This window comes from Henningerozyma blattae, chromosome 2 (assembly GCF_000315915.1).
Source record: "Henningerozyma blattae CBS 6284 chromosome 2, complete genome".
Taxonomy (NCBI): domain Eukaryota; kingdom Fungi; phylum Ascomycota; class Saccharomycetes; order Saccharomycetales; family Saccharomycetaceae; genus Henningerozyma; species Henningerozyma blattae.
In genome coordinates this window covers 1,308,336-1,333,557 of record NC_020186.1, presented here as the reverse complement: position 1 = coordinate 1,333,557, position 25,222 = coordinate 1,308,336, and the positions used below count along the sequence as shown (strand labels likewise).

The 25,222-nt window shown below is 30.3% G+C and overlaps 9 protein-coding genes across 9 annotated transcripts; 6 read left to right on the top strand and 3 right to left on the bottom strand.

The window, feature by feature from the left end:
• Window positions 1-391: 391 nt before the first annotated feature.
• Window positions 392-2,320, bottom strand: YPF1 (aspartic endopeptidase; the record flags this gene model as incomplete). The annotated part of the gene is made up of 1 exon (XM_004178858.1): window positions 392-2,320. The coding sequence occupies one exon, from the start codon at window positions 2,318-2,320 to the stop codon at window positions 392-394; it is 1,929 nt and encodes a 642-aa protein (XP_004178906.1).
• A 733-nt stretch (window positions 2,321-3,053) lies between these two features.
• MTC2 (Mtc2p) lies at window positions 3,054-4,358 on the top strand (the record flags this gene model as incomplete). Its single annotated transcript, XM_004178857.1, has 1 exon — window positions 3,054-4,358. The coding sequence occupies one exon, from the start codon at window positions 3,054-3,056 to the stop codon at window positions 4,356-4,358; it is 1,305 nt and encodes a 434-aa protein (XP_004178905.1).
• Window positions 4,359-4,798: 440 nt separating this feature from the next.
• On the top strand, window positions 4,799-5,950 carry CWP1 (Cwp1p; the record flags this gene model as incomplete). The annotated part of the gene is made up of 1 exon (XM_004178856.1): window positions 4,799-5,950. The coding sequence occupies one exon, from the start codon at window positions 4,799-4,801 to the stop codon at window positions 5,948-5,950; it is 1,152 nt and encodes a 383-aa protein (XP_004178904.1).
• A 414-nt stretch (window positions 5,951-6,364) lies between these two features.
• YJU2 (mRNA splicing protein YJU2) lies at window positions 6,365-7,051 on the top strand (the record flags this gene model as incomplete). The annotated part of the gene is made up of 1 exon (XM_004178855.1): window positions 6,365-7,051. The coding sequence occupies one exon, from the start codon at window positions 6,365-6,367 to the stop codon at window positions 7,049-7,051; it is 687 nt and encodes a 228-aa protein (XP_004178903.1).
• Window positions 7,052-7,807: 756 nt separating this feature from the next.
• On the top strand, window positions 7,808-8,722 carry YJU3 (acylglycerol lipase; the record flags this gene model as incomplete). The annotated part of the gene is made up of 1 exon (XM_004178854.1): window positions 7,808-8,722. The coding sequence occupies one exon, from the start codon at window positions 7,808-7,810 to the stop codon at window positions 8,720-8,722; it is 915 nt and encodes a 304-aa protein (XP_004178902.1).
• A 520-nt stretch (window positions 8,723-9,242) lies between these two features.
• NAM7 (ATP-dependent RNA helicase NAM7) lies at window positions 9,243-12,413 on the top strand (the record flags this gene model as incomplete). The annotated part of the gene is made up of 1 exon (XM_004178853.1): window positions 9,243-12,413. One exon carries the CDS (start codon window positions 9,243-9,245, stop codon window positions 12,411-12,413), a length of 3,171 nt encoding a protein of 1,056 aa, XP_004178901.1.
• A 214-nt stretch (window positions 12,414-12,627) lies between these two features.
• BUD2 (GTPase-activating protein BUD2) lies at window positions 12,628-17,715 on the bottom strand (the record flags this gene model as incomplete). Its single annotated transcript, XM_004178852.1, has 1 exon — window positions 12,628-17,715. The coding sequence occupies one exon, from the start codon at window positions 17,713-17,715 to the stop codon at window positions 12,628-12,630; it is 5,088 nt and encodes a 1,695-aa protein (XP_004178900.1).
• A 903-nt stretch (window positions 17,716-18,618) lies between these two features.
• On the bottom strand, window positions 18,619-19,632 carry TBLA0B05520 (SEC14 family lipid-binding protein; the record flags this gene model as incomplete). The annotated part of the gene is made up of 1 exon (XM_004178851.1): window positions 18,619-19,632. The coding sequence occupies one exon, from the start codon at window positions 19,630-19,632 to the stop codon at window positions 18,619-18,621; it is 1,014 nt and encodes a 337-aa protein (XP_004178899.1).
• A 2,869-nt stretch (window positions 19,633-22,501) lies between these two features.
• MIF2 (Mif2p) lies at window positions 22,502-25,060 on the top strand (the record flags this gene model as incomplete). Its single annotated transcript, XM_004178850.1, has 1 exon — window positions 22,502-25,060. One exon carries the CDS (start codon window positions 22,502-22,504, stop codon window positions 25,058-25,060), a length of 2,559 nt encoding a protein of 852 aa, XP_004178898.1.
• Between the last annotated feature and the right edge of the window lie 162 nt (window positions 25,061-25,222).

Genomic DNA, 25,222 nt, shown 5'->3' with positions numbered 1-25,222 from the left:
CTGTCTGTACTCCCTATTTCTCGAATGAATTTTTGGTTAAGTGGGCTATTGGTATATAGTCTTCACTACAGAATCTTATATATTCTGAAAGATTCTGTCAATCTGTATCCAGTTTTTGGGTAATTGCCTTGTGGCTGATACTGTTGATGTTGTTAATGTCAATCTGAATATGCCAATCCTCCCCTCCCCGCCAACCAAAATTTCGCTTGTCATATTTCATTTTCAATTTAGCATTCCAAATTCGCCCAGCAGGAACGCGCTAGAAGCGGAAAACAAAGTGAGGAGGCATTTCCGGATGACGTATACAAAGAAGTTTTTATAGTCTTATATATATTTATATAAGTGTCACTAATTAGTGGGAGGTATACAAAAGATAGAGGGTGATATATTATCATTCATCATTATCGATCAAGAGCGTGTTGTCTTCACTGTAGGTGTATTCGTTGTCACTGGCTTCATCAAGTAGAGCATCTTGTTCGTCGTAATCTACGGAGTCATCGTGTTCGTCGTACAGTTCTTCGTTGGTGATATTGAAATATTCTGAATAAGTTACAGAAATTTTCTTCTCATCTTGAAGGACTCCCTCCAAAGGCTCCCCTTTGTCTTTGTCTTGGTTTTCTGAATCAGTTTGATCTGAATCTTCCAATAGATTAGCACCCAGTTCAATTGTATCGTATTGAAAGGTCCAAAACGTTTTCAACTCTCCACTACAAAAGGCTAAAATTATGGTCGGTATAGTAATCATTGGTACAATATATAGCAATGCAGGTTGGCCTCTGTCATATCTAACCATCATAGAAATACATATCACTAATGCCAGTATATAGTTGATTATTCCAAGGATGAAATATTTGCCAATGTATTTCCAATTCAATAGATGGAATTCTTCTTCTGGCTTGTTTGCGTTGTTATGATATCTCCAGATATCAAACTTATAACAGATTGATAGGAACATGCCAGGTAAGCATATATCACCCAAACCAATTAATCCAAAACTTAATTTTTTTGGATCAAGCTTGTCCATTCCATTTGGTATTAGTAATTTAACTGGTAACTCTAAATTGGTAGCCACAGTAACCATCATGTTAGTTCCAAACACAAAATATATGTCATAGAAGAATAAGATTGATAATACTAAGACACCAGTTCTTAAATTTTTGAAATTTATTTGCGAGATGGACCAAATAGTGAAATTCATACTTATTAAATTGGAAAAAATCCAGTTTGTTTGATTCTTATAAAATTGGTAGACTAAAACACTTGATATGATACTAGAAAGCAATGTACTAATATTGAAGTAGAGATTCACAAGTTGTCTATTTGATTTGATATTAGTTGGTTCAGTTAATTCACGTTTATACATCTCTATGATCATGGGTCCATTTTTTTTGATATTATCAATTGTATCTTGAAAATATAACTCATCTGGGTCCTTAGTATTCAATGGATCTTTATAATGGTAATTAGTAATTAACCCACTACTCTTATTGATATCTGCGTTGTCATCACTAATAGTAACACGATATCTACTGAGTATCCTTAATGTGTTTAAGTTAAATAAATGGGCGAAGTTTCTAATAAAAGCTGTTATTAGATAAGAATATACAAATATCCCTGCTGGTAAACTAATTAAAATGATATTAAAAGTTAGTCCCTTAATAATATAATTCATCCATTTAATATTTAATTTAGTTATCACATAATATAGCCCAACTAGTGTAATACTACTAGATAATGGTAAAAGTATAGCATGTTTCTCTTCTAATTGATTTAGTCTTCCTGAGTTTTTCTGTTTCTTACTCTGTTTCTTTTTTTTACTAGTTTTATCATCCTTATAAACGATATGGCATTCTGTATCTAATTCAAAATCAGATGGATCAAATAATGGATGAATAACTGTTGGAGGTAAAGCAGTATATGGGATTGATTTTATAGAAGCAAATGTCCCTAATATTATCAATATAGTAGAAATTAATATTACAAAAACTTGGCTTGAGTATTTAAATTTATGTTTTTCATTTAATTGGCACAAATAATATGTAAATCTAAAAGTTAAGGAAGTTGGGTCATTTAATGGAGTTGAATTTTCCACTAATTTAGATGGACTATCAATTATACTGGTTATATTTTCAAATACTTGTTGTAACTCAGTTTTATTACCATTTACACTGCTTCCAATCAATTCATGATTGAATATTGGCAAATGTTTTAAGACATTTTCTATAATTAGAAAATTTTCGGTTTGATTTTGTAAATTTGACACAATCGCATTAGATAATTTATTAATTTCTTCGACAACTTTGTGCTGGAAATCACTCATTTTTTTTAATGTTTACTATATCTTAGCAATATGCGGCTTTACGCTTTTGTTTATCCTGTATGTATATTTTGAAGTTAATTTGTCTACCAATGTTCTAGTATATTAAGTTACAATCTTGAGATAAATAAAACAAAGTGTCTACAACATCAGATAGTTTAAGCCTATATCTCATATATTAGGTTATTAATAGTATCGTTTCTGTTGCCATTTTCATTTCCACGTTCTCTTTTTCCTTTGTTTTCCTCGGTAATATTTTGTTTCCGGAACCTCGAAATTGTTGAGTGAAAGACTTCACAATAATAATAATATTCACCGATCAATTAAAAATATTGTTACAGGAATGCTGATGCTTCTATTCATTAAGTAAACTTAATTAAGCTCTGTATTTCATTAGCTTTACTCTATATGTGTTTTACCCTTACGTACATTTGTATACACGCTCTTCTGTATACTTGTATTATACAGGGAGATATTCTTTTTAATTATTATTCTTATAGTATGCCTCTTAATAAGCAAAAGTCATATCTGCGTGCATGTTATTATTATTCATTTTCTCCTTAAGAATAAAACTGTTATTTAAATGAAATTTTACCCGTCTTGGTGCTAACTGTATAGGACCGTTTCTTCATTTGAAAAATGCTAGAATAAATTAACTTTCAAAAAATTTAATACTATTAAATATATTACTAATCAACAGGAAGACGCCAACTGGAATAAAATACATCTCGAAGCAATGAGCAATGGTCTTTTAATTGATTTTAATACTTGTTTGAGGTATTCTATATTTACTGGCAGGAGTTTCTTATGCTTAGTTAATCAGATAGATGAAGAAGAATCAAGCAGTGATATTTATAGTACTCGCTTTTCTGATAATAGTAGCTCAGTGTTTATAAATACGAATACTGCATCTATAGAAAGTGTTAAAAATGCTGTCATTTTACATTGTAAAAATGAAAATGTCAATGCTAATATCAACATTTATAATCCTGATGATATCAAAAACAATAATGAAAATAGGAGGGATGCAAGTGAGATTCCAAATTCAAGTAACGTCCCTCAAATAAATACAAAAAATACAGGAAGTACGTCATCTAATAACACAAAAGACTCATCTTCGAGTGTTGAGATTTCAATTATACCTGATATAAATTCATTTACAGATGATGATGAAAAAAAATTAGTTGATAAAATGACTTCAAATTTATATGAGCAAACTAAAACTGCCAGTATTAACTTTAGAAGAAGATTACAAAACAAAATTTATATAGGTATTGTTATGGTTCCTTCATTGTTTGATAATCCCCTAATTGATTTAAATAATACCTCAGATTTGTTAAGCTCTTGTATTACAATTCAGAATTGGTTAAAGCAGAAATTTTGGCTAGCTTGTACAGAGCCTGATACTGAAGCTGTGAATCAGCAAGGTCTCACTTCATTAATTAGTAATCCATTTAGCACATCAAATAATAGTTTTGCTACCGTCGAAAAAAATAGTAATGATAGCAGTAATAGTATCAATAACATTAATAATACTGGTATAGAATTTGACCTTGAAAAAGCAATAAGTGTAACACCAGTAGTAAGGAGGTATATTATGGATCTCATGATACAAGTAAGAAATCATCGATTTACGCATCATAGTTCAGGTGGTGGAGCTTCAACATCGGCTTTGAAAGCTTTATTAGAATTAGCAAGAATGATTAGTTTGTCAAAGAATAAAACATTTGTAACCCCAAGAGATGTTAAATTAGCAGCTTGCTGGTATTTTCCATCTCATATCAACATTATTACAGATAGTTCGATGGATAGTAGTATCTTATATGGTAGTAAACCTGACTTAGTTGATGAATTATTATCAATATTTGCTAAACTAAAATTAAAACAAAATACTAAAAAATCAACTAGCAAAATTAATAATGATATTAAATACCAGAACTTTAATAATACGGAGGAGATAGTCGATTATGAATTAAATCCACTATTTTTAGAGTATTGGGTAATTAGAGATGTAATTAGCAAAGTAGTTCCCCCAGTTTAATTATTTGGCCCTTTGTTTTTCTCTCTACTATATTTATCTATATTTTTAAGAGCGCTTATTGTGTTTTTTTTCTCTTTTGTCAACCTAATGGCATTTAATGATTTTTTGTGACACTAATAAAATAAATCAAAACAAAAAAACAAAAAAAACAAAAAAAAATACAATTGATGGACACAAATTTGAGATCAAGAAATCAAGGGAAAATGATTAGTATAAAGAGCTACAAAAAATTTATTCTATCTTTGTTTTAGGATATTCAAACTTCTTACTTTTATAATGTTTTATTTTATTTTATCTTTTTTGTTACAAAGAAAATATCTAGAGTGTTAGTATATCAGATCATTAGATTAAAATACTCTATATTTACTTTAACTAATATTATCAGGCTTATTTTAGTCTTTTGAATTGAGTTTAAACAAACATTAAAACAACAAGATATTATGAGATTAAATTCATTAGTTTTGACAGCAATTATTGCTGGTGCAGAAATTGTTTGGGCTGACTCAATGGAATTTGGCTTACTGGCAATCAAATCAGGTTCCTCTACTAAGTATGCAAATGTTTATTCAGATAATGGTAAATTATATTTTGGTTCAACTGATAGTGCTCTAACTGCCGTTGTTACTGATTCTGGTAAACTAAAATTGAGTAATAAAAAGTATGTCATTGTTGACAGAAATGGACTCTGGAGTGAAACTAAAGATTTCAAGAAAGCTTCATTCGGTTTTGCAATTCAAAATGGGTGCTTAACCTATTCAGGCAAAAACGAATTCTACTCCGTTAGAGATATAATGGGCAGAAAGAAATACTACGGTTCCAGTTCTGCCAGTGACAGTGATGATTCAAAGGATCACTATACAAGCAGTAGTAGTGACAGCAATTCTGATAGTGGCCATGAAACCAGTAAAGATAAACAATCTGGTTCTAGTAGTGATAGTTCTGATGATGAAAAATCTGACAAGGATGATTATTATGACAAATATAATGGTGATCGTAAAGGTAAACATAAGAATGGTAAGCACAATCACACTGACGGATATTCCTCCGGATCTGATAACGATAATGATAATTATAAACATGATTCGCACAGTGACGATGATGATTATCATAATTACAAAGTGGATACCACCAAAGTTAAAAGAAGCAAAGCTAAACGAGATGCTACAGAGACTACCACTGATACTACTGCAAACAAAGTTGCTAAAGGAAAAGCCAGAACTAAAAATTACAGAGTGTCTGCCAAAGATGATGGAGCATCTGCTAACGTCAAATTAAAAGTGATGGCTTCTCATGATACTGTAATTTCTGACTTTATTCCATATAACAAGATTCATTTGAAAGGGAAACAAGATGATACATTTTCAAATTATTCAAACTCTAGTGTCATGAACATGACAATGCCAGTAAATGAGGAAGACTCTGCTGAGAATTCCGATATTAAATCTGATAATGGAAATGTTCAAGGTACTAAATCAGATTATAAACATAAAGTTCATAAAGACTCTAATGGAGCAAACAAGCTATTGAATGACGGGATTAGCGTTACAGCTGCTAGTATGTTTGCTGCTGTTGTTGCAGCTATGTTAATTTGATTATACTGTTTGTCGAAACTTTAAATTCTATTTTAATGTTTTTATGACATTAAATATAGAATGGAGTGTCATTTGAGTGTCCTCAAATTAATCAGATTTAATGGCGAACCTTTGCTTATATTTTTAGTGATATATATATATGTGTGTGTGTGTGTGTATGTATTATACTAATAGTAGAAGAACCGTTTATACATTTTGCTTATTCAAATATAATAATAATAATAATTTAAATTTAGAACTATTTTTATTTTAATTTTTTTAGATTAAATAATACTTCTTTTACCCGCCTGATCAATCATTTTTTCAAAGGTCCGAAAATAATAGAAAATAATAAAATTTTATATATTTTAGCTTCAAATGAGTACATAAAATATATGTATATATATCATCACGACTGTGCATTTATCTGTAAAAATGTCAGAGCGAAAATCAATAAATAAGTATTATCCACCAGATTATAACCCTTTGGAAGCAGAAAAGGCAGCAAAAAAATTATCAAAGAAACTAAAAACTACCAATAAAGATGTTGTTACAATTCGATTAATGATGCCATTTAGTGCACGATGTCTAAAATGTTCTGAATTTATTGCAAAAGGTCGAAAATTTAATGGTAAGAAGGCATTATTAAACGAAAAGTATTTGGAAACTATTAAAATCTATAGAATGTCCATTCGATGTCCTGGTTGTAGCAATCAGATATCATTTAAGACAGATCCTAAGAGTGCAGATTATATTATTGAAGTAGGTGCTGAAAGAAATTTTGTGACTAACAGAAAGGAGGAGGAAAAAAATGCAGAGGAAACCATAGAAATGACAATGGATAGATTAGCTAAAGAACGAGAATTAGAGCAAGCTGCTAAGACTGGGGAAAAAAATAATATAGGGCAAGATAAAATGAAAGTTTTGGAAGACAGATTAACAAAATTGCAAACAGAACAACAACAAGATGAAGAATTAGAAAATTTGAAGAACAGTAGTTATTTGGCAAGGCGCAGAGCCGAAATAATTCAAAATGAAAGAGAACTTCAACACATTGCTGCTGAGCAAGATCTCGATAGGTTGGTTACTGAAAAATTTAGGGAAGAACAAAAGAAAAACTAGAAATTACAGGCGATACAGTGAGCAGGATCGTTACTGCACCAGTCACTACCTCTCAGCAAAAAAAGAATTCGTTAGGCATAAAACTTTCAGGAAAAGTTAAGAAAAAGAATCCGTTAGGGATCATTATTAAGAATAAAAATTCAAATAAGTAGATTAAAAAAGAAAAAGAAAAAAAAACATAAATAAATTTAGCATGTAACAAGCTCAACTATTGAATGCCATAGTGTTTATGGAATTAGATTGATATAACTGTAATTAATGAAACCTAAAATGCATATTTCATACGGTTAACGCTAAAAATATAAGAACATTTTCTGTCAAGTATGTTATACGGTTTATTCATATATTACGAGTGATTTTCTTTACCTAGATTTGTTCGAAGTCCCTATTGATCAGGTTTGTAAGTATGACTATATATAATCTGCGACCTTTCTGATCATCGAGAAGGTACAGGGTTGGAATGCGAAGAAAAACAAATAAAGTTCATTATTTATATGGCTTTCAAAACTATTTGTCAGTAATAAAAGTTTGTTAATTTGTATATTCACTTGTTCATTTTTCATAATATTCATTTTCATGGTGCTATTTATGTCCTGCGGGTTATTCTTAGTGTTCCGCATATAACCAATTTGTACAGACTATAAGGGCATTTTTCTGTTAAAACATCTATAAACAGATGATATATATATGTATATATAGGTGGAAAGCTTTGGTATTCTTAACATAAGGTGGTAAAAGATAACAATAGAAATCAAAATGGCTGATACTTCTTACCCATATAACCCTAAAACAACGGTACCAAAAATAAAATTTGAGAAGTTCGACAATGCAAACTTTGCATATATGTTATGGGAAAGCTCTCTCGACATAACAAAAGCACGTATTCTACTAGTACATGGATTTGGTGAATATACAAAAATTTATTATAGAATGATGGATCAATTATCAAGCCAAGGATATGAATCATTTTTCTTTGATCAAAGAGGGTCTGGTGAAACGTCACCAGGCAAATTAAAAGGTAAAACTAATGAGCATTTTACATTTTCTGATCTAGAACATTTTGTCTCGAAAAATTTGGAAGAATGTAAAAAGAAAAACATCAAATTATTTATGTGGGGACACTCTATGGGAGGTGGGATTTGTTTAAATTATGCATGTACTGGTAAATCTAAAGATCAGTTTCAAGGATTTATTGCCTCGGGTCCACTGATTATCTTACATCCAAATAGTAGACCAAATAAAGTTACACAAATGATATCTCCTCTTCTTGCTAAAACGATGCCAAATTTTACTATTGATACTGGTTTAAATTTGGAAGGTATCACATCAGATCCTACATATAGAGAATTTTTAGCAAATGATCCCATGAGTGTACCATTACTAGGCAGTTTCAGACAGATATATGATTTTTTGGAAAGAGGTAAAGCTTTATACAATAATAAGGACAATAGGATCAGTAAAATCACGAAGCCAATCTTTATTCAGCATGGTAAGGATGATACTATTAATGATCCAAAGGGATCTCAAAATTTCTACGACAATTGTAAATTTAACGATAAAAGGTTGGTTTTGTATGAGAATGGTAGGCATTCCATTCTCTCCCTAGAGATAGAAGAAGTTTTTGATAAGGCTTTATCTGATTTAGTTGAGTGGCTAGACGCCCACCTATAGAACTCAAGCACACTTCTCTTATAGCTCAAAATTAGCTCTACACAACCTTTAATTTCCCTATATACTTTGAATTGATAGTAGATAATAAATAACAAAAGTAAATGATTGTAGCTGTTATAATAGTTAAAGCATTTTGTGGTATGTCGTTTGCAACGATAACTTTTCATTTTTGAAAAGTTCCAAACGTTGAAAACGAAATTTTGCTTTATCGATCTCATTCCGAAGGCCTGTAAAAATTCCTAAAATTTAAGTTTTAATGGCTAAATATCTGGCTCCATCAGATTCCTATAAGATTTAACTGATTTTTTTTTTGGTATTTGAACAAAAGAGTATACTCAATTAAGAAACGGTTTATTGGTATTCTGGTCCTTCTTTCACCCATTTCTGCACAGGACATTAGAATTTATTATAGTTAATTCAGACTCTACAATATAATTAAAGATTGAAGTTGAAGTTAAAATTAATATTAAAATCGAAATCCATATCGTTATTGAGATTTTGAAATTGTAATCTAGTATAAATGAGTAACGTACACGAAACAGATGCTTTGTTCAACCCAGGTGCTAATGAGATAAATACTTCAGATTATGATTCCCAAAAGGAATTTGTAGATGATTTAGATGATATCATCTCAAAGCAAACATCAAATTCTGAAATTAATGATGGATCTAAAATAAACGACAACATTTTTAAATCAGAAACTAATTCTCCTGTTGCTGATAAAATTTTCTCAGCCATCCCAGAATCTGAACTTCCTGTTGCTGCTAATGATGATGAAGAAGAAGATGATATCGATTCTGAGGGAGATATTTATAATGATGAGGAATTTGACGCTTTAAATGGCACTAATCTTAAGGACTTAACAAATGTTGTCAATGCTAACGAAGATGCTCTGATGAATGTATCTGATCATGCCTGTGCCTTTTGTGGGATTGATAAACCAGCCTCTGTCATCAAATGTAACACTTGTAAAAAATGGTTCTGTAATGGTAAAAATGGTACCAACAGTTCTCATATCGTTAATCATTTGGTTTTATCACATCATAATGTAGTATCATTACATCCAGAATCAGATCTGGGAGACACCATTTTGGAATGTTACAATTGTGGTTGTAGAAATGCCTTCATATTAGGTTTTGTTTCTGCAAAAAGTGACGCAGTTGTTGTTTTATTATGTCGTGTACCTTGTGCACAAACAAAAAATGCAAATTGGGATACTGATCAATGGCAGCCATTGATTGAAAACAGACAATTTTTATCTTGGATTGCTGAAGAACCTTCTGATGAAGAAAAATTAAATGCTAGACTGATTACTCCTTCTCAAATTTCAAAATTAGAGGCCAAATGGAGATCAAATAAAGATGCTACTATTAATGATATTGATTTACCTGAACAACAAGAAGAAATACCTCCAGTTTTATTGAGATATCAAGATGCATATGAATATCAAAGATCATATGGTCCTTTAATTAAATTAGAGGCTGATTATGATAAACAATTAAAGGAATCGCAGGCATTAGAACATATTTCTGTAACCTGGTCATTAGCTTTAAATAATAGACACTTGGTTTCTTTTGCATTATCTACTTTTGAATCAAATGAGCTAAAAGTAGCAGTTGGTGATGAAATGATTATCAGATACTCGGGTGTTCAATACCCAGAATGGGAAGGTAGAGGTTATATTGTGCGTTTACCAAATAGTTTTCAAGATGAATTTACATTAGAACTAAAGCCAAACAAAGAGCCTCCTCCAACTCATTTAGGTACAGGTTTCACTGCTGAATTTATTTGGAAAGGAACTTCTTATGATAGAATGCAGGATGCCTTAAAAAAATTTGCTATTGACAAAAAATCCATATCTGGTTACCTTTATTATAAGATTTTAGGGCATCAAGTTGTTGATATTGCATTTGATATTTCAATGCCATCAGAGTTTTCAATTCCAAAATTTGCTCAATTGAATTCTTCTCAAACAAATGCTGTTAGAAATGTTTTACAAAAACCATTATCTTTAATACAAGGTCCTCCTGGTACAGGTAAAACTGTTACTTCTGCAACGATTATTTATCATTTATCAAAGTTGCATTCGGAACGTATCTTAGTTTGTGCTCCATCTAACGTAGCTGTCGATCATTTAGCCACAAAATTGCGTGATTTAGGATTAAAAGTAGTAAGACTAACAGCTAAAAGTAGAGAAGATGTTGAAAGTTCCGTTTCAGATTTAGCTTTACATAATTTAGTCGCAAGATCGTCAAAGGGCGAATTACGAAAACTATTGAGATTGAAAGAAGAAGTAGGTGAGTTATCCGCAAATGATACGAAAAAGTTTGTCAAATTGGTTAGAAAAACTGAATCTGAAATTTTGAAAAAGGCAGATGTAGTTTGTTGTACCTGTGTAGGTGCAGGCGATAAGCGGTTAGATACAAAATTTAGAACAGTTCTGATTGATGAAAGTACTCAAGCCTCAGAACCAGAATGTTTAATTCCAATTGTTAAGGGTGCTAAACAAGTAATTCTCGTTGGTGATCACCAACAACTAGGTCCTGTTATCTTAGAGCGTAAGGCTGGTGATGCTGGTTTAAAGCAATCTTTATTTGAAAGATTAATCTCTCTAGGGCATGTTCCTATTCGTTTAGAGGTCCAGTATCGTATGAATCCATTTTTAAGTGAATTCCCTAGTAATATGTTTTACGAAGGTAGTTTGCAAAATGGTGTAACATTAGACCAAAGAACTGTTCCAACTAGTACTTTTCCTTGGCCTATCCATGATGTTCCAATGATGTTTTGGGCCAATTATGGGAGAGAAGAAATATCAGCAAATGGTACCTCTTATTTGAATAGAATTGAAGCAATGAATTGTGAACGTGTTATCACTAGACTTTTCAAAGATGGTGTTAAGCCTGAACAAATTGGTGTTATTACTCCATATGAAGGCCAACGAGCATATATTTTACAATATATGCAAATGAACGGTACTTTGGATAAAGACTTATACATTAATGTTGAGGTTGCTTCTGTTGATGCTTTCCAGGGTCGTGAAAAAGATTATATTATTTTATCTTGTGTTCGTGCTAATGAGCAACAGGCAATTGGTTTCCTAAGCGATCCAAGACGTATGAATGTTGGTTTAACCCGTGCTAAATATGGTTTGGTCGTACTTGGTAACCCGCGATCATTATCAAGAAATATTCTTTGGAATCATTTATTGATTCATTTTAGGCAAAAGGGTTGTTTAGTAGAAGGTTCATTAGATAATTTACAATTGTGTACTGTTCAACTAACAAGAAATCGTCAAAATAGGCAACGTCAAACCCGTTTTCCATTTAATATGGGGCAAACTCAGCTGGATAGTGCAATACCAAGCGTCCAAGAATTTGATACTCAAAGCATGATGGCTTTCGGTTCAAATACTGGGACTTTTGATAATCCGTTTGCAGCTAGTAGCGAGTTATCATCTTATCTAAACAATAATTATTGGAATTTGCCTAACTTTGCTGTCTCAAATCAAAAAAATACAACGGTGCAAAATACTCAGAATAATTATGATAAGAATCTGGCCTCTAATTTCGATTCTAGTTTAGCAAGAAAGTTAGAAAATTATGATGCTGTCCCTGAATTTCAGCAATATGGAAATTTTGAAGAATACAGCACTGAAAATCTAGATAAAAATTTTAGCTCCTTAAATATATAGCCAACGCTTAATTAAAGTTTACAAATAACACTTGCAAAAAGGAACTCAATTAAGAATGACAGAATTATTGGTATATAAGTCTAATATTGAATATATGTATTAATATATTGAATTGAAAAACAAATTATTCAAAAGAAATATGTTTATAAAAGTAAGTATCATTAAATTTTTATATAAAATATTACATGGAAGTCAAAAAGTCAAGTCCGAAGAATTATTTATTGCCTCTGAAAAATCTGGAGATTTTGTTATTAGTTAATGGTTTCTCCTCAGAGATCCCTAGAAGAAGAAGTTTAGAGAGTCTTGATTGTTTTGTGGATTTAGAATTGGCTGATTGAGGTGTTGATTTATTCTGGGAAGATTTTGAGTGTTTTGAATTCCGTAGAAATGCTATGGGGGTAGATTCTAGAAGTTTAGATGGTTGATTTCGTTCTGCAAAAATCTTTCTCGCTCCTTCTACTTGGATAAATCTCGGGTCATTAAAGTTTATTAAAATACGTCTCTTTTCTGTAAAGTATAATGATTCAACAATTTTATTCAAATATAGATCAACAGAAAGTAGGTTATCATCCGGGTATTCATAGTCTGAGAGTGTATAAACCAATTTTTTAATCCTAGTGTATAATAAAGTAGATTCTATTTCAAAATGTTTCATTTTATCAATACTTTCTTGAGGAGATATATTTTTATATTCAAATTGAGAGTCTGGAGGAGTAGTATCATCCTGTAAAAGAAGCATCATTTCATCACCGAAAACTTCGATGTTATTTTCTGTTAGTTTTTCAAACGCTAAAGTCCCAATTTTAGGATTTTTAGGGTTAGAATCGTTATCAGGCTGTTCACCCATGATAGTCTTGAGTATTGAACTGGTTGAGCTGGATGGGGACTTTACTTTTAGACCCTCAATAGTATTCTGGTTGATGATATCTTTATTTATTGCAGTTTTTTCTTCGACACCATCGTTATTAATATTTTGGCTCTTATGAAAGGAATATATTAAATGGACTAGCTCGGTCTCCCTTGAGCACCTGTCAATTAAAAATGGAATTGATGGTAAATTGTGGATAATTTCATAATTCAGTTCAAGTTTTTGTCTACCCTTAATGCTGTATAGTTTTAGTTTTTTAGGAGTAAAATCTAATTTTTTCTCTGTAATTTTTTCAACATAGTCAATAAATTCGTCTTTATGGTCATTAATAAATTCATTCATACAGATCAGCCAAGGCTCTTTATTTCCAAAGGTAGTTTGGTTTGAAAGATTAAGTAAAAGTTTGCTAATTAAGGTTAAAGTTCTTCTCGGTCTGTCAGTTAGATGATTTTCAACGAAATCAAATAATTTAGGATTTAAAATAACAGGACAAAAAAACCTCAAGATTAAAATGCTTGAAATGCAATTCAAAATTGTGGGATGGATTACATTAGGCTTATTTTCTTGTTTAGAATCTGGAATACATAGTAGCTCTAATTTCTTCCTTAATGCCGTTAGTTGAATCTTTATTTCTATTGGTAAATCATTACTTGTATTGTAAATATTTTTCCATATATCTTTAATGTAATACATTAGGTGTTTTTTATTTCTATCAAAAGTTTTTTCCTTCTCTTCTGGTGAAAGATTTGAATCGTATCTTTGTTTATCAATCTCACAGGATTTATTTTGGGAAATTATTTTTCGTAATGTGCTACCTACAGATTTATCCAAATATTCTGTACCAACTCTGAAGAAATATTTTTCTAAAGATTTCGTTAGAACAGAATTGCCTCGAAATAAAGTATTATAGATATTGCTCGTAGAGTTTGAAATACCCTTGACTGAAGTAGTAGCAGAGCTATTCTTAATTTTATTAATGCTATTATTAACATCACTGAGTTCTTTTTCCATTAATTGTTCAAACCAGCAATTTTGCCTATTTAATACCTGGAAAACATCTAGTAAAATTTTTGAAGTGTCATTAATTTTGAAGTTCTCCTTAAAATCGTGATTATAAATTAAATTAGCTAGGTTTTCTAAAGGAAGGGTTTTCAAACATTTCTCTAACTTGACAAAGTTAGCATAAGGAAGAATAAAATTTAAATTTAAATCAACCTTTAAGCATAAAGTACCAATATTTGATGTTTTATCAGATACTGACAAAATTGGTAACCTAATTAAATTGCAATCTTTACTCAAATTATTAATGATATCTTGATTTAGTGAAAGATAACCCAATAATTTTTCTTTTCTTTTCTTCTTGACTTGAGGCGATGAATTCGGAGTACTTGTAATAGGTGTCGATAGTGGATAAGTTTCCCACAATTCAATTAACAAATTGTCAATTGGAAGAAGTTCACTAAACTCAAATTCTTCCCTCCAAAATGGTTTTGGATTACTTTCTATAGCTGGAGTTTTTGCCCATATGTGATCCCACATGGATATGCTTAGATATATTGAAGCAGTTTCGGTAGTAAATGATTGGGATGGTGTAATCATATCAAATGTTGTATTGGTTGATGTTTTCATGGGAGTTGTTGGATCGCTACTAATAGACATATAATTTGTAGTGATTCTTGAAACGTTGTTTGAACAATTTGGCGTTTTGTTATCTGTAGTAGTGTCTAGATCTGTTGGAATATTTGGAGTTAATGTAGCAGCTAATGGGATAGCGGTATTGGTGGATATAGTTACATTTGCCATGGAAGTGATACCATTTGATAGTTTTGTTGCATTATTGGATAAGGAGGCTGCATTAGATGTTGGATTAGTAAGAGGAGAGGGGGTAATAATTGTATCTGGAGTAGATATAATAGTTGGAGTTGTAGTATTGGTATTTAAATTTGAATTTGTATTTATCTCTGTACCTGTTAGTAATGTTACGCTGCCCCCAGAAGCAGTGGTAGAATCTGGGGTAATATCGTTCGAAGAAGATATGGCACTACGAGGGGTATTTGTATCACGGGGTGTGAGATAATTAGAAGTTAACATAGGGGTAATATCACTTAAAGCAGCTACATAATTTTCCGAAGAAGAATCTGTATCTTCAGAAGATATTGATGCTGATGACGATACTGTTGAATTTGTAGATGTTATTGTAAGAATTGAGGTAGTGATATTTGTAGTTGGGTTTGTCAAAGTAGTGGTTGGTGGTAATAATTTATTGGGTACTGGGCCGCTCATTATAGTAGAATTGGATGAACCAGAGTTGGATTTTGCATATCTATTGGTAGTTTCAATATCTATAATTGTATTTAATGCTGAGTTTTCAGGTGCTGGTTTTTTACTGTCCGATAAATTGATAGGTATATCGGTGGTATGGGTAGTTTTTGAAGGATCTGTGTTAGTTTTATTGTGAATTAATGTGTGTTTTGGTTTTTCAGTTAATGTGGAATTGTAAGTACTAGTCTTTTTCGGCAGTGTTGAGCCTTTAGCATGTGAATCGTGTGTATTATCATTAAAGGAAGTCATATTGGTTGTATTGAAGCTTGTGTTATGAGTTGCGTTGAAATTTGTGTTATGAGTTGTGTTAAAGCTTGTGCTGTTAAATGATGCGCTAGTTGGTCTCTTTTGTGCTGTATTAATTTTTACCTGAGGAGCATCAATTGAATGTTTTTGAACTGAAGTGATATTATTTTGGCGTTCTTTTTGAATCGAAGTAAAATCTGAAAAAGAATGTGAGAGTGGGTGAGTAATCATATAAGGGTCTGTCTTGCTAATGTCAGTTTGAATGATATCAGGTGATAAATCAGCTTCTAAAATAGTTAACTTGAATTTATTTGAAATTCTTAATTTATTAGAATTATCTGAACCCTTTAAAGATAATGTAGTTTCAATGGCTAAAGCGTTTAATGCAACAAACCAATCCTCTAAATCGACTCTTAATGGGAAATTAAGAATTAAACGTTGATTTGAAATATAATCACTATTAGTTTTGGGAGATGTGGAGGGTCGGTGGTCTGATATCGTGATAGATGGGTTGCAGCCCGATATTGAAGAATTTGGAACATTTATATTAGAGTTGGATTTTGAGATTGGATTTGTATTGGAAAGTGATGGTCTTTTTATAAACAAATCGGTATGGCTTGAATGGCCAATATTTAAACCCAAATTTTGTCTTAATTTTTTTAAAATTCCAAGAAATAAAAATTTATCACTTTTCAATAATGATTTATCCAAAATACGAATTTCTGATCTAAGCAATTTTGAAATGTTTAGAGTATAAATAATTGAACCATCTGTTTGAGAAATTAAATCCAGTTGTCCATTATCCTTTAAAACCCCCATTGCATTGAACCAGCCTTCTCTTATTGAACTAGTTAATTTTTCATTATTTTCAGTATTTGAATTTTGATTATTATAAAGGAATTTTGGTATTGGTAAATTTGAAGATAAATTTGGTATGTTTGAAGCTATATTCGATGAATTTGAATTCGTCCTGATTAGTGAAATTGGATTTGATGATGTTCGATTTAATTCGTTTATTGGTAATGGGCCATATACTCTTAACTGACATACTAGAAGATTATGTTCATCTGTAGTACTGATTGTATTGTTATTCAACGATGGGGAATTTAAATTTAATTTATTAAAGATTCCGGTGTTTTTGAAGCTTGCCCACCAAAGTAAGGTATATAATATTTTTTTAAATTTTAATCTACTAGATTGATGTAAATATAAATGTGATATCTTATTAATTGAATTAGAATCTAGTTTAGGATCGGTATTATTATGTGGGAAAGTTATTTGGATTATTGAATAGTCATTATTATTTGTTATATCTTGAATTAACTTTAATTTACAATTTTGTAATTGAAATCCTTTATTATTTGAATTTGAATTAATGCTTGAATTTGAACTTTTAGAGCCTTTTACTATTGATAAATTACCAAACTTATTTATTGTAATATAATCAGTTTTCCAGCTGTTCACCTTGGAGTTTGTCGTATTATTCACAATAGAGTATGGCTCAATAAAGTCAGATGACCACTGTAAGTAATCATGAAATAAACCATTTGAGGATTTAATATAGTCAATAAACGCATTTGCAGTAACTATTGAATCATCATTATTAGAAATAGTTGTAGTTGAATTAGAATTGGAAGCATGGGTATTAATATGTGTATTTGGAAGTGTTGAAATTGGAGAACTTTGTTTTCCTAGCTTCTTTTTGGTTATATTGTCATTTAGAGTGGAAGAGCTCGTAGTAGAATCGGTGCTGTTAGAAACATTTGTAGGACGTTTAGTGATTGGTGATAAATTGGTATTTTTATTAACAGTGGTATTAATTTTGTTTGTATTGTGAATATTGGTATTATTATATGACGAAGGCATCACAAAGTTTTATTGTAATTATTTCTAGTGTTATCTTTTTTTCTCCCCAAAAAAATAAAAAAAGCAGCTAAAGTTCAAAGGTCCATGAAATAAGTCAATCGATACATATGTGGTATTTTACTCAATATGTAATAAATAAATTGCCAATCCACCCAAAGTGTCTTCGCTATTTACTTGTGTTAATTTATTTGTTTTTTTTATAAAATTTACTATTTAATAATCGTTTAAAAAATAAACGGCTAAAAAGGCAATTCTTAATTTAGAGAATCTAAACAATGGCCCACTAATCCTGGATGACAAACACGTAAAGTTAATCGAATGCCGAAATAAATTTTAATTTAAAATCAAATCAAAAAGAAACGCCGAAAAAATAACAGCACGTGATGTTCACATGGGAAAGTATTTTGTATTATATGCATATAATTCTTTGCAAGCCAAAGTGATGAAGTCTTAAAGATGATATATATATATATATATAGTTAGAGATAGATATATGTATAAAATAATGATTACAAAACTTACAATGAAGGTGAGTTGTATAAAAAAATAATATCGAATTAATTTGATGGATGTATGTTTTTTCAATGGATTGAGTTCATTTTAATTTGTGTTTTATATATATATATGATGAGTTAAAATAGAATAATATAGTATAGTATAATATAGTATAATATAGTATAATATAGTATAGTATAGTATAATATAGTATAGTATAATATAGTATAGTATAGTATAATATAGTATAGTATAATATAGTATAGTATAGTATAGTATAATATAATATAGTATAATGTAGTATATTTTAGTATCGATAAAAAGGGAAATGGATTAGTACAAAAAAAAATAGGAGTAGTGTATGTATGGATTCGTTGATTATATTGTTTTATTGTGAATTTTATAAGATTATTTTAAAGAAAATGCATGTGGAGCTTCACCCTCTGGACCAATGTATTTAGCATCTCTCCATGGACCCACATCAGATAAATATAATCCACCGTCAGCTTCTAAAACTTCAGATTTCCCACCAAATTTCTTTGGTAAGTTTTCTTCTGGGATTTGTTTTAATAATTCTTTCTTGTATGATGAACTTAGAATGAAAATTTTGGAGACAGTGACAGGATCTAAGAATGGCTTAAATAATTTAAAGGCAGTAGAGAATCCAAATGGAGCATTAATTAAATAAAATTTACCCATTCTTTCAGGATAATAATTTTGACCAATGATAGATGCTTCTTTAACGTAAGAGATAACATTGTAAGCACTTGAGATGGAAATACCCTTTAAATCCATAATTGTACAAGAGGTTTCGACCAAATAACCGACTGCTCTTGAAGAAGCTGGTAATCTATATTTGACAAAAGCTTCATATTCCCAAACCAAGTTTTTTAACATTCTTTCTTGGGTAGTGATCTTTAACATATCTGGTAAATTGACCATACCTAATTCTTCGAAATAACAAGGTCTACCATCTTTATCAGTTTTATGGTAATATTGTGGATAATATTTAGCTACAATTGGTTTTTCATCATAATGGAAATCTTCTAGTATAGTATTAGTACCGAATTCCTTTCTCCAATTTTCACAATCAACAAACATTTTTTCAGCCAAGGCTAAATCAAACTTTCTTGCTCTTAGGAATCTTAATAGAGTGGCATCATCTAATCTTTCAGTGTAACCTTTCTTTTTCAAAATAGATCTAAATTCTTTCAATGTTTTCAATTGAGCATCGGTGGTATTACCTGGAGAACCTGGAGTATCACCGGGTTTACAAGTTTGTGGGTAAGATTCTAAGAATTCTTTCTCTTGTAGATTTGAACTGGTGGATTTGGAAGATTTAATTGATTTGTTCGTGATCGAAGCAGAACTGGATTGGACAGCTGAAGAAGCGCTTGCTGATTTGGTGGATTTTGTAGACATCTTTAAATAGGTAACGTGTCGTGATGAATCTGGTAGTTGATATTTATATGTGTATATATGTATAAATTTGTTATTTTTTTTTCTTCTAGAATGACCGTATAATAGTGGTATCACACAATTTCTTGAAGTATAGATAGTAGGCCTTGGTTACTTTTTCACTTGTCGTAATGAAATGCTACTATTATTGCTTTAGAATGAAAATTAAACTAATTTGAAAAAAATTCGAAATTTAAAAATAACTAGAACATATGAGAAAAATACGAAAAAATGGAATTGGTATAAAAATAAAAATAAAAATAAAAATAAAAATAAAAAAAGAAAAAAAAAGAAAATAAGTAAATAAAATATACTAAAAACGAAAAATAATTGAAAATCAAATTTTCAAATCAAATTTTCAAATCAAATTTACAAGTGTTATTAATTAACAATTAAAAGCATTCAAGATGAGGTTTTCGTTAGCATTATATTCGATAATTTAGTTGATCGATTGATTATTTGATCAGTCAATCAATCATTGAATCAATCATTCGTTCACTCATTCAACCTCAATAGGTTTAGTTGGCTAATTAGTTGTTTTAGTGTTTAATTATTTGATCACTACCGACAATTCGCAACGACAAACAAAACATGTTAACTATCCAAAGATAACAATTTAACAATAATAAGAATAATAATAACTGCATACAGTATGGAAAACTCTGTCGATGCGGAACAAGAAATTTTTCATCATCGGAAAACAAAAAAAATCTATTGAACTTATGCACCCGACGGAAAAACAGCCTCTCATTTTCTGCGTATATTTCTGTGGGCTGTTTCCAAATTAAGCAGCACTGCCACTGCGATCTTGTCTTCGCGGTGTTTTTCCGGCGTCATTAATTTTTTGTGTTGGCACGTGATACTAATTCCCAGGTAATTAAAATAACGGATATTTACTATAAACAACATATTCTCTTCATTTTTTCCATTTAGAATTTTAGTCTTTCAATGTATTGAGCTTATTAACCATTACAGATACTTGCAATTCTTTTGTTTTTTAAGAGAATGGAATCTGTGTGCACGTGATCAGTGCTGGAGGTGTTTGGCGTCTGCAAATAAGTGTCAGTAATATCTAGGGTAATATTGAAAATAGTAAGAGGTAGATAATACGGATATATAGTAGAGTAGACTATGTGGGTCAGAAGGATATCATTTATACTTTTTAAGTCGGGGAGGGGGGGTATTTAAAGAGGACAAGAAGTTATTAATAGTAATAGCCAGAAGAAAACAATGTAAAAGGTAAAGAGATTAAAATGTATATGGTAGGTAAAATAGATGACTCTGTATTTATCTCATTGAAACAGTTCAATAAAATTAGCAATTCATTTGATAGGAAGCCCATTTTAGTGGTATCTATTTCGGATTCTAAGCTCCTCAAGACTAATGTTCAAAAGAATCATATGTCATAGGTTGTGCACCAGCTATCCTACAGCATAGTACCAACTACATAAGGAAATATAGTAAGATCCAATTATTGGAGCATTTAAGATAGAAAGGAAAATATGCCTTGCATTTTTATTTTTATCCACAAATGTGGTTTGGACTATTTTGAAAATGAAAATTATTAATATTGTATCAGTTGTTTTGAAGTTTGTTTTTTTCACAAATTTTCACAAATTCAGTATTTGAATTATGGGGGAAATCAATAATGACATGGCATACAATTTAATTAGGAAACATGTCGTCTTGACCCACTAGAATTAAACAATCTGAAGATGGTACTTGTTTAGGTAGCATTTTGTGATTCGATATCTCATTATCTCATAGGGGATTACAAATCACAGCACTACAAATCTCACTATGAACATTGCTACATTTCGCAGATGTTGCAAAAATAATAAGTAGAAAGCAAAATAAATTCACTATATATTCTGGTGCACCCTATGTTATCTTTAGATATGATATAGATGTGCTAGAAAGATATCATATTGTCTAAGGTCATTTTCATATATTTTTGAATTTTATTAAGTTGATAATTTATATCTATATCTATATCTCTTTTTTATTAGTTATTATTAGGATTTTGTATATCCTTTTAAATATAACTACACCGTGCTCAGTGCATTTTATATATATATAAATTTATATAATGAATAGATTCTGTAAAAATATCACTCAATACTAAAATTATACTTTATTGAGAATCCAGTAGGAGACTTAATAAGCTTAGATTATGGTAGTAATAAATTCGATTAGAGACAATAAATCGTTCTATATATCATATAGAAACTGCACTCAGAGACTCTTGTAAATTAACATAGATTTATTTGGTTTGTTACTCTAAGGGTCTTTGGGATTTATTCCTTATTTTCATTTTAAGAAATTAAGCTAAAAAATATAGAAATTAAGTTTTGATGAGAAAGAAATAATAAAATTCCTAATTACCAGATAAAATTAAAAGATAACCTCTAAACTGATTCTTCTTGCAAGAAAAGTAATACAATTTTTACTGGATATTTTCAACATTACCCGAATATTCAAGATCTCCCATAATATGTGACTGCAAAAAGTACAAAGTAGTTGCTTGTTTCTTTGTTTGAAAAAAAGAAAATGCAAAACTATTCATCTTGTTTAAATGGATTTTATCTATTATAAGATCTAGAAACTGCATATATCAGCATAATCATAGTATTTGTTTGTTTGTTTTTGATATCTTAAATTTTCGTGTTTTTTCTAAGTTGTTTTTCGCGTCATGTAATTAGCCGACCACATACCATTATCAATAATGTAATAATGCCTTTAAGCATCAAATATGACAAAAAAATTATAATAAATAATGCATTAGTTATATATAATTGTAAGCCATAGAATAGCTGAGAATCTGTCAAGTAAAATGGAACTCTTTAACTTAGGTACAAGATCAAGGAAAATCGGCCTCACAATCAGAAGAAAGATTTCGAAGGATGAGTATAGCATGGAAAATGTTGACGATTTCTTTAATGATGATGAGGACGACCAAGAAAATGCATATGATGATACAACTTCAGGTTCTAATATATTTAGTTCTCTTAATAATAACAATACTAATACCAACAATAACAGTAGACAGCCGGAACCTAATAGAGTATCATCTGCTTTGAATAATAATAATGTAAGAAATTCAAATATCAAAAATCGTCGTCACTCACGAATGTCAAATTCCTTTATCATTGATAATTTAAGTTCTGCAACTGATGTTCAAATCAACTATAATGATAATACTAATATAGAGAATGCTCATAATCTGGATAATGACGTAATTCCAACTAGTGGTAATATGACAATCACACCTCCTCAATCTCAAGTCTTTCTACAAAGGTCTACAAACAATAACCAAACCCAGAAGCATATATTACCTAAAAATGCGTCCTCAACCTTATTTAAAAATTATAGAACTTCAAATATTCCACAAAATGTAATTAATACCCCCAATTATTATACCCAAGATTCAAATCAAAACCAGCTTAATACTTTAAATAATAACATTCCTAATTTGCAACCATCGACTAATATATCTCCTAATAATAATATATCACAATACCAACCCTATGGCGATCATGGTGATGGGCCTCAGTCTGACTTACCATTAGATGATATAATACCAGCCCCTATTGATAACAATAGTCCTTTTATAAATAATGAAGAATCATTCATACTTCCAAAAAAAACTACACAGCTTCCATTGATTTTAATAACTTTAGCAAAGATAAAAAAAAGACTAATATACAAAAAAATTTGGAAATTGCAGATTCTAGTTTTTTTGAAAGAACAAGAAGAATTATTTGTAGAAACAAATAATCCAAAGAGATTTATTGAGAGCTCAAATCATCAATTAATCGATGAAATTGATAGAAATAAGAATATTGCTGAGGGGGAAGATGAAATTACAACTATTGAATATGAAGATCATGAAATTGATGAAGAAGAAATTCGTAAACATATTGATGATTTAGATAAAAAGGAAGATGGATTCGAATTAGTTAGTGAGGAAGATGAAGACTATATAGATATGGAAACTGCTGGTTTATCTTCCTCTTCCTCATCTGATGACGATGACTATGAAGATAATCAAAAACCCACACATGAACAATTAGAAGATGCTGAAAAAAATATGAAGATGCTGAAGATGTTAAAATTTATAAAAAAGCAATCATCCTTAATGGCAGCAACAAGAGCAAGATCAAATAATGATAGTTCAACTCAAAATTTACTTACTGATAGTAACTTTGATATCAAAACTGGGTTACGTAAATCTAAAAGAATCAAAATAGCACCATTGGATTATTGGAGAAATGAAAAAGTTGTATACACTAGAAAATCTAAAGCTCCAGTATTAGATATTGAAAAAATAATAACATATGAGCCCACTGAAGAAGATTTTGATGAAAATTTTCAAGAATCAACAAAAAGAAGAGTTCAAAACAGTAAAAAAAGATTGGACTTAAAGCATCGTGTGGAAAATTTTAGTTCTGATCGGCCTAAAGGTATGAGAAAGAGAGGAAGGCCACCCAAGCCAAAAAATATTTCCACTTCTACTGAGACTTCAAAGGATATTAATGAAAAATTGTTATCTGAAATCAAATCTGGATCTATTGAAGAGGCAAAATGGATCAAAACAGGTGTTTTACAAAATAGCTCGGTAAATTCACAAGATGATACAGATATAGATGATAAAGAAATTATTGCATTTAGTGCCAATTCAAACTTAAAGGAAAAAACCTTTAAGCATGGTGATGAAGAATTTTCATTACAAATTATGTCTGAGAAATATAAAGATCTATTTGCAAGTGGGATTATTAAAATTCCAGTAGGAGGTAAAAAAAATATGACCGATTCAGATCATACATTTATGAACTTTCATGTGATTCAAGGTGTGTTAGAAGTAATATTAAATGAAAAAACTTTTATTGTTATTGAAGGATCTTCATTTCAAATACCAATCTTCAATAATTACTCTTTTAAAAATAAGGGAAATAATGAAGTTAAAATGTACTTTGTTCAAGTTAGTATTAACAATGATATACTGATTAATGAGCAAACAAGTTTTACTAATGCTAATATAGTTTCTCAGAATGAAGATATCTCAAAGGTATCTAATAATGATGATGATGACCAATTTGATTTTAAAATTGGCAACAATCACTCAACCACTATCGAAGATCATAGTATCAAGCAAGTACCAGATGAACAAGCGCCCTTTATTAAAATGGAACAAGGGGCTGATATCAATGTATCATCAATGGAAGTCGAAGGAGGACATGTAGATGGTAGTGATGTAAACTCTAATGCTAGTATTCTAGCAAGTAATAAAATTGTTGATAATATACTGTCATCGCCAAATATATCACGAATCAAAAATTTACCAATTAATCAATCATTAACTTCCATGAGCATGACGGACATTGGTTCTTAGAATATTTTTACAACACTTAGAAATATATAGATAATTATGGTATAAAAAGAGACTATACCTACCATAATAATTTAAATATTTTAACTAATGACTGGAATAGAAGCTTAGATGATGATAAGTCTAGGCAAAATCATTTTGATACTCAAGTTTAAATATTTCACT